General features: G+C 35.6%; 1 protein-coding gene and 1 long non-coding RNA gene across 2 annotated transcripts; one reads left to right on the top strand and one right to left on the bottom strand.

The window, feature by feature from the left end:
- Positions 1-1,118: 1,118 nt before the first annotated feature.
- LOC114518636 lies at positions 1,119-1,935 on the bottom strand. The gene is made up of 3 exons (XR_003686510.1): positions 1,806-1,935; positions 1,351-1,512; positions 1,119-1,215 (listed from the first exon to the last, which is right to left on the bottom strand). It is a non-coding gene; the product is annotated as an uncharacterized LOC114518636 (long non-coding RNA).
- Positions 1,936-2,530: 595 nt separating this feature from the next.
- On the top strand, positions 2,531-3,499 carry LOC114518617. Its single transcript, XM_028538629.1, has 5 exons — positions 2,531-2,680; positions 2,734-2,860; positions 3,052-3,223; positions 3,335-3,395; positions 3,449-3,499. Exons 1-5 carry the CDS (start codon positions 2,531-2,533, stop codon positions 3,497-3,499), a joined length of 561 nt encoding a protein of 186 aa, XP_028394430.1.
- Positions 3,500-8,748: the final 5,249 nt, after the last annotated feature.

Below are 8,748 nucleotides of genomic sequence, written 5' to 3' on the forward strand. Positions count from 1 at the left end.
GGGCCATTGTATAGAGCTGCCCATTTATGTCCAAAGTGTGTGAACATTGTAGAAAGCCACTCTGAATAATGATCTTCTGTCCTAAGACCATTAGCATCCTCACAAGCAAAAAACATGATGTTATGACTCAGTAAGCCATAAGGCATTCTATGCAGTGGGAGTCTGCATTTTCCATTACTATCTAATGCTAAACATTTTGCCAAATTGTACACAATGTTGTGTTTTTGGTTCTCATAAAGATTACCCATGGCTGAAATTGAAATGTGGAGAAAATCTTTAGGAACAAATGACTGAGGGATGTTTTCATCTATTAGGAATTGGTTATATAAACATGTTGTGAGCTGTGCTCTTTGGACTTTTGTGAGGTCAGAAAACATTTCACAAATCAACTTCATTGCTTGTCCTCTTGAGTTCACATTTGAATGCTTTTCGGTGAAGGGACTATGTTTAAATACTGGTGAAAAGTTTGCTGATGAGTGATAATACTGTGAGGCAGAAATCGGAGTGGATGTATTCGTGTCTTCTGTAGGTATTCTGAGTGGGACATCATTGTCAAAGTATTGGATGTTGAAATGTTCCTCTGCTTCATCAATAGTTTTGAATTTCTGCTTGAAGAATTTAAAAATCTTGGATCGACAAGCGGTTTCTAAAAAAAAAGTTTTATTTTAGTTGAACTACACTGTACTTCCAATTAACAGTAAGGGGCTTATTCAAACAATGAGCAGCACATGGCAAGGTTGTATAAATACACCAAACCTTTTCAAACACATGCTAATTACTATTACCAACACCAGCTACTTTCAACACTATCCACTGTTAAGAAGACAATTGATCATCCAGACTATTTGAGATTGTCATGAGAAAAACATTTTAGAATGGAATTAAATTATATTTAATACTAGAAAATACAGTAAAAATGTCAATCAAAATGTTATCATGTTCACGAATGAGAGCATCCAGGTGTCCGAATTTAGACCTGTTTTGCATTAACATTAAATTTGATTCATGAATAATAATGTATATAACGACTTATAGGAACACATTCTACCTGATCTTGATGGTAAACCAGTTGATTCTGCAATAGCAGCAGCACATTTTCCCCAAAATATCTTTATGTGTTGGCCAAACAGACTTAGAGGAATCATGGTATAGTGCCACGAACTGAACAAAAGCTGAGAGTTCTTTGTCAGACCATGGTGCTGATGTAGCTGTTATCTAATTAATAAAGACAGGTCGTCAAATTGATGAAGCTCTAATATACCAGTTGCAAACAATAATAAAACTAACGAAATACTTCATTGTAGACTCTATGAACAACGTATTCAAAGTATTTTGAAAAATATAAGATACCTCTGATTTATAGACTGGCATATCTTTTCCTGGGCTAAACAGCAGACTTCGCTTGCTTTTAAACGTAAAACCATCATGAGAAGTTCTTGTTTCCTTTTGTGCGGGTTTTCCCGGCGTATTTCCTGGCGAATATGGAACTTTTCGTTTACGCATTGCCATCACCTGAAATATTAATAATTACAAAATGGCGTGTCAAAGTACTGCAAAGGGCTTAAAACTAGGGTGAAAAGAAACGCGAATATACACTAAACGCGACGAGGTACCCCCTGGTACTCCGTAATATTTTGATTTATTATGTCTTTCTCTGTTGAATTATTCATATATAAAGCTTTAACCATTAGGAATAAGTGAAAAATTTTTAAAGTTTGAAGAGCTTACGAAAGCGAGCTCACAAGACATAAACAAACGCACGTTTGCATAAATCATGAATAAAACATTTATACAAATGAACTTACCGGCGGTATATATGGATAATTGCATGAAAATGTCACATCCTTCCGTTCCCAAAGAGAGATTTCTAATTTAACAATGTTTTGTACTGTAAAAAGACTCTTTTTTGTGCGATACTTTTTCCCTAGTGGCAAGCTCAAGATTTTGTCTTTTGCAGAAGCTAACACTGATTGGCGCAATTCGACCACGTGGTCTGTGTCGCACACCACCTGCTTTTTCAGTGTGCAATCGATACTGCAGCAGCAATAAAAGCATATTGAACAATTGGGAAGTACCGTGCCAACTTAGTGCTATTGATGATGTACTTTCATTGGATTCAAGAAACAGTGTATCAAGTGTAATTAGGGGTATCAAGTGATTGTCTCGAGTTTGATATGAAAAGAAAGCCAGCTATGAAAGATATTGAGAGCCAAGAAAATTAAAGACCTTGAAAAGCCATCATTCTCCACCAAGCAATTGAAGGACCTTGAGAGCACATCATCCTCCACTCAGACAAATAAAAACCTTGAAAGCATATCATTTTCTACCAAGAAAATTAATGACCTTAAAAGTCTATCACCCTCCAGCCAGAAAATGAAACTACCTTACCCTCTAAAGCTCCCAAAAAATTGTGCCAAATTGTAATGATGACCAATGATACATAATAAAGTTAATATTTTTTTAAGCTAACCAATCTGGTAGCAGCAACGTAATAGAGTTAGATGGTTGCAAGAGATGTTTCGACTTCCTCATGGCAGCTGCAGGATTGACAATACCTGTCATTTCTGATCAGCACAAAGGGATTGTCAAGTATATAAGAGATACACACCCTGTGATCAAGCATTTTTTTGACCAATGGCATGTTGCCAAAGGTCTTGTTAAATCAAAGATTGGAGGAAAGGTATATGCAATCACATATATTGGTGTTCAACATCAACTGTTGGTTGTTTTAAGAGCCTGATTCTTGCAAAGTGGAAGTCCTTAATTCAGCACATAGCAAACAAGCATGAGGACCACCCCGACCGTCTTTTTCCAAAATGTGCTCATGGTGAGACTGAAAAGAGAAAATGGATCAAAGTTGGTAAGTTTAAGATAAAATTGATATATTAAAATTGAAAGATGGATACTGGTATAACCACATAGAGCACTGTGTGCCTGTGGCAAATCACTCTTGAATAAATGAGTGATTTATGTGGCAACAGTAAAGCATCAACAAGTGATAGCCAGTTGTACAGTACATATATCTATAGTAATATTCTCATTATTTATCAGGTACAAAAGCATATGACAAACTGCAGGGCATTCTTATGAAGAAAATCGTGTTAAATGACATAGAGCAATTGTACCCAAATGCACAGACCAGTGCTCTTGAAGGGTTCCGTTCTACCTTAATCCAATGGCACCCAAGAATGCTTTGTTTTTCATGGTTTGGAACATATTGTAGGTAAGAGAAAGACTATACGTTTATTCTATAACTGTTTTGTATTATGATATAAACCTAGTTTTGCTTAGTCTATGTATGCATGCATGTTGTAATTGTATAATTTTGTTTCAGACATATTCTGGCAAGCTTAAATTTGAATGAGAATATTAATCGGAAAAGTCAAACATCAAAGGTTAAATATTAAAAATTTATTGATGATCTGTGGTAATTTTTTTTTTGCCCAAGAGCGAGCAACATGTAAAAGGAAACTTGAAGAGGTTGATGCTGCAAGGCTAGCACAACCACATGCAAAGAAACAGAGACAATGCAGAAAATGCCAGAAACCGATGTTAGGGCATCCACATAGTCAACGTCCAAACTAGTAGGATTGACCCAAAATAAAATTTTCTTTTGTTCATTAAAAATATACCCTGTTTATACAGTCCCAGGTACATACCAGCATATGTATTTCCTTACTCACTGTAACCCGAAGCTTTGATATAAATATAACTATGTAGGGTGTATAGTTGACATACAAAAACTATCTAAAATGTGAGTTGGTTTACATGGTACCTAGGATCATACATGACAGTTTGCATAGTGTATCAATAGTTTGTTATGTAGTATTTGCTCATCCTTGCACCTGATTACTGAAATATTGACTTCTTAATTTATGGTACAAGCAAGCAGGCAGTGGCCGGGTGTTCTCCCAACCCATGTAGCCAAATAGCCACTTGGCCAGCCATGGATAGCCCACCGCTCAAGCAAACCTACAATTGAAAGCATATAAATCATCAACTATTTAATTCGTAATTATAAGTATATACATGTTACAAACAGAACATATGGCTGAAAACATGACACAATAGGGGCTATGGGAAAACTCCCAATTTGTCATAAGTGATAAGAAGGTTTTATAAAATAAAGTCATTTATGAACTGAAAATTGCAAAATCAAACTTACTGGTTCTCTGTGTTACAAGGTTGTTCGGTATCATTTTCCATCCTTAGAAGAACAGTTCTATCTGTTAGTGAACTGAAATTGTCATGATCTGTTATGCAAACAAGTGTTCTGTCCACTAAACGTAAATTTCGAATAATAAACCCATATATATTGAATAATAGCTAAATTGCATGCATTTTAAAGTAAATATCACAGCGAATTTGAAACATATAGAACTAAAAAAACATCTATCTACTGAGGACAATGTCCTCTTTTAAATAGTTAAATTTTTAATAAAATCGGTCTAGTATTCGCACAGAAGATGCAAGTTAAAGTGGGCCAACCACTTTTAAAGGTCAACTGATCAGACGACAAAAAGACAAATTTCCGGCACTTAAAAAAAAAAAATTATACCACGAGATTCCTCATATCCAAAAGTGTCATAACGAGGTATAAAGACTCAGACAAAACTTTTGTTTCATAGGCACTTTAAATATTATGTGAGACAATTTGTAAATTTACACATAATGCAATAAATAAATAAAAAGATACGAGAGTGTATAATGAAGACATGCAGTTCGATATATTCACATAAGCGTATAAAGAACAATCGCTATTAAAAGAAATCAGTCAGGCATAGGACAAAAATATGAATTAATAAGCTTCTATATATAGCTATGTCCTTACATGTCTCTGCTACTTTTCCCTTTTGAAGGGAAATTCCCAAAAGGCAAAACTCCCAAAGTTTATTGATAACGAGAAAATGACAAATTAGAATAAAAAAGGTTTATTTAATACTTACAATGTTCCAAATTTGATATGTGATATATTATTGATAATTGGTGATAAAGTTCCCAACCTTAGGATAAATTAATATAGGCTAATCACTGAGTAGCATGTATGCGCACAGACCACAATGTTTATTTTATATTTTGACATAGGTAATTGGAACCATATTCAGGGGTGTAGAAATAGAAATAAAAAATAACTAGATGGGGTAGTTGGGAATTTGTTGGACAACCGCCAACCATGTGGTGTGTTTGAAATAACATTTTTTGTAAAAAGGGTTTTGTTGGTGTATGATGGAGTCTTCAAGAAACCATGTAGTTATGTGTGTAGTAATAGGTTGTGTAGTGTTGTTCGTGGTGTTTAAATCAAAGTTATGTAAGGAGGTAGGTAGAAAAGTACAACAGAAGACAAGAAAGGCAAGTATTTTGGCTGGTTTTAGTTAGGTTTGGGGTTGATGGAAGACTTGGGTGATTTGGGTTATTGGATGTTGTTATGTTTGGTTAGTGTTGTGTCTGGTATTAAGTTTGGCTGTGATAAGCGTGTCTTCTCAGGTTAGTATTGCGTTGGTAGGCTACAATTGGAGGTTTTTGCCATAGTCTCCTCAGTGTGGGGTCATTCTCCAATATATTCCAGTGTTTACGTAGGATGTTTGCAATGCATTTTGTGTTTGTGTTGTATGGAATGGAGAAAATTGGACGGCTTGCGTGTTTTTTTCCTATTGAGTAGGTCTGTTTGAGTGTATTGTAGGGCTTTGTTGAAGTTAGTGGTGATGGTGTCATGGTCATATCCACGATGGATCAGTGCAATCAGGTGGTTTAGTCGTTGTTGTAATTTGTTGTTGTCTTTAATAGTGCGTCTGTATCGTAGTGCCTGACTGTAGATGACTGCATTCTTGCATGTGGTGGTGTGAAATGAGCTTTTGTGTAGTAGGAGGGTTTTCTGAGTTGGTTTAATGTACAGGTCTGATTCCAGGTCAGATTGTTGTTTTTGTTTTTGTAGATAGTTGTGTCAAGGAAGTTGACAGATTTCTCAGAGAAGGAAAAGTCAAATTTGATGGTAGGATGGAAATTGTTTATGTATTTAAGGAATTTTTCCAGTTTGTCAGTGCTGTGTCCAAATTGCAAATATGTCATCTATAAATCTTATCCATTTAATAGGTATAAGATTTTCAGGAGCTTCAGTGCCGTTCAGCGTCATTCCAGTGCTGCTATGAATATGTTTGCATCGGTAGGTGCCATTGGTGATCCCATAGCAGTGCCGTGAATTTGTAAAAAGTGTTCATTGTTAAAAGCAAATACGTTCTTCTTAAGTACAAGGGATAGGATGTCGTGAACTAGTTTCTCCATTTCAGGGGTAATTGTGTTGATTTCTTTCAACATTGAACGATGAAGGGCTACCCCTTCTGGATCAACATTTTTTAGTCAGCCAAATGTCAAGAAAATTTGCCATGTGGGTATAATTTTTAATTCTCTCTATAAGAAAAAAGTCTATACATAGAACTCAGGTAAACAGATACTGTCTGCAATTATTATACTTTCATTTTATTGGCTTAGAAACACAACACAGTATGAGCAGCAAGCCTGAGAGTGCTGAAGATGCAATTAGAAGGATTGTGGAGACCGTAAAGCAAAAACATGGGGAGGATTCACATCAACGTTACAAATTTCGATTGTTGTCTGAAATGGTGGTAAATTTAATATTTAAACTAATTAATATTAATGCTTTAAACTTTGCTAAACAAGGATAAAAATCGTTAGCATTAAATGTTTTTCTTAAAGTCAGGTGGATGCATATGCATAATTTTGCAGAGGCTTTGGGTCTGCTACTGTGGACACCGTTCCCGATGCACCAATGTTTCGTATCCCTGCAAAACATCCCAAGCAAGCAGCTTTGTCAACTTGAGCAACAGATTCAAACAGTTATGGCCCATGCAGACAACAAGCTTCTGCACCTATTAAATTGGTGAGTATGTATGAGCCTTGAATGGTATAGTTCCAGCATAATTCACAAGCATATAATTTGATAGCAGTCACTTGGGGAGTTTCAGTACATGTACATATTTTATAGATAATAAATAGATTTATAGACAAAATTATAATTTTGTGCATGCATGCATGTTGTAGTATTTATGTTACAAATACATTATGTTCCTGTTTTTTTGAGCTTTGATCATAGCATGTTCTTTCTACATTCGGTGACTATTTCATACAGATATAGGCTTGCTTGGCTTTGCATATTTTTGGCGCAAAAATGTAAACAAACGCAGTCAAAGTTCCACTAGTCAGTCTATGACGTAGTATTTTCACTTGTTGTGTAAAGTTTTGCTTGTTTTTGTCCTGCAAACCTTTGTAGAAAATACTTGGTTCTTTCTTTCTATATTTGCCAGCATAAAGTATGTTTTAAATTTATTCTTAAATTCAAGAAATTCGGCCACAAATCCTTTTTTTGTGGTCAGGTTTTTAAAATATAATTGTAGGTTAAGCTAAATTTTTTAAATGTATTTTAAATTAATTGAATAGGTAAATTATTCTAGTTATTAAATATAAGTAGTATAATATAGTTTAAATATAAGTATAGAGATATAAATTTAAATATATAATATATATCTGGCAAAATGGGAGATGAGCTTAGCACCTCAAAGTATGTAGACAATATGCAAGTAGAAACTCAACCATGGACCAGGAATCTCAAGTTACTCCCTCCATTTACACACAATAAACTCCAAAAACACTTAAGCCTGGAGCAGGGCCTTTTTTAACATATATACTGGGGGGGCCAAGGCCCCCCCACCCTCCATGTTGCCCCCCCCCAGTCCACTATTTTGGCCCCCCCAGTGAAAATCCCCTTTTTAAAAGATATTAACAAAAAATGAAGAATATTGAATAATTTAGCTCTGCGACAGTGTATTACTATTAGCACTCTTGTATTCTGTAACCCAACCTTTGTTGAATGTAATTCGACGAATGTTATTTGTCGAGAGAGTTGAGCACGAAAACGACTTAAATAGACAAATAGATTCATCGCCTTGATAAATTTCCTAAACTTTTCCGGCCATGTTTGTCGAATGTCAAGAATCAAGTGTACAACATCACACAGTAAATGACAGTATATGCGAGAGTATGCGCAGGCGCGATGGGCCTGGACACGAGTTTTCTGGGGCAGCCATTTTGTTGTTTTGTTCAAAAAGTAAACCGTAAAAGTTTTGTATTGTGAAACCTGAATACTGAATACATATTTAGTGAATCGAAAACATTGTTTTGGTGTCGGTGATGCCTAATGCAACAAAAAGAAAATTGGAAAACGAAAAAAAGTTAAAAAAGGAAGCAAGTAAGTGCAAAAAAAATAACTTCATTTTTCACAAAGAGTAGTAGTGGTGAGGCATGTGAGAAAGAAGATCCTTCATTTAGCCCATCATTAGAAGAAGAAACTGGCGACATTACTTCCGCGAGTACTGTCACTAGACCTGGACCGGCTACTTTGACGTCAAGTTCTGGTATAGGCAAGAATACTGACAGCACATTCCATAACACGTCCGACTCTCCAGCTGTTACTCAACAATGCGAACAAAACTGTTTTAAATCCAGCAACAATCCATATTCAGTGGAATGTGAAAACGAACAGGATGAAAGTAGCACAATTATTCGACCCCAGTCACCCCAAAGTGACAGTCAAACTCAAAACCAAGTTTATTTGTACAGAGGATTCCAGCTGGATATAAACGCTATCAAATAAAAAGATAGGTCCTGGAATACTTTACATTAACCACGAAAAATCGCGAAAGGGCAGTGCAAAACATTAAAAAACAAGGTGCATGG

This window comes from Dendronephthya gigantea, unplaced genomic scaffold (assembly GCF_004324835.1).
Source record: "Dendronephthya gigantea isolate DGI-Jeju-01 unplaced genomic scaffold, DenGig_1.0 000011F, whole genome shotgun sequence".
In the NCBI taxonomy this organism is placed as follows: domain Eukaryota; kingdom Metazoa; phylum Cnidaria; class Anthozoa; order Malacalcyonacea; family Nephtheidae; genus Dendronephthya; species Dendronephthya gigantea.

Bases quoted from the DNA above. Each gene is read 5' to 3' on its own strand.
- LOC114518617 (XM_028538629.1), top strand. From the start codon at position 2,531: ATGGCAGCTGCAGGATTGACAATACCTGTCATTTCTGATCAGCACAAA. The intron at 2,861-3,051 runs GTAAGTTTAAGA...ATTATTTATCAG, and splicing joins GAGAAAATGGATCAAAGTTG to GTACAAAAGCATATGACAAA. The intron at 3,224-3,334 runs GTAAGAGAAAGA...ATTTTGTTTCAG, and splicing joins TGGTTTGGAACATATTGTAG to ACATATTCTGGCAAGCTTAA.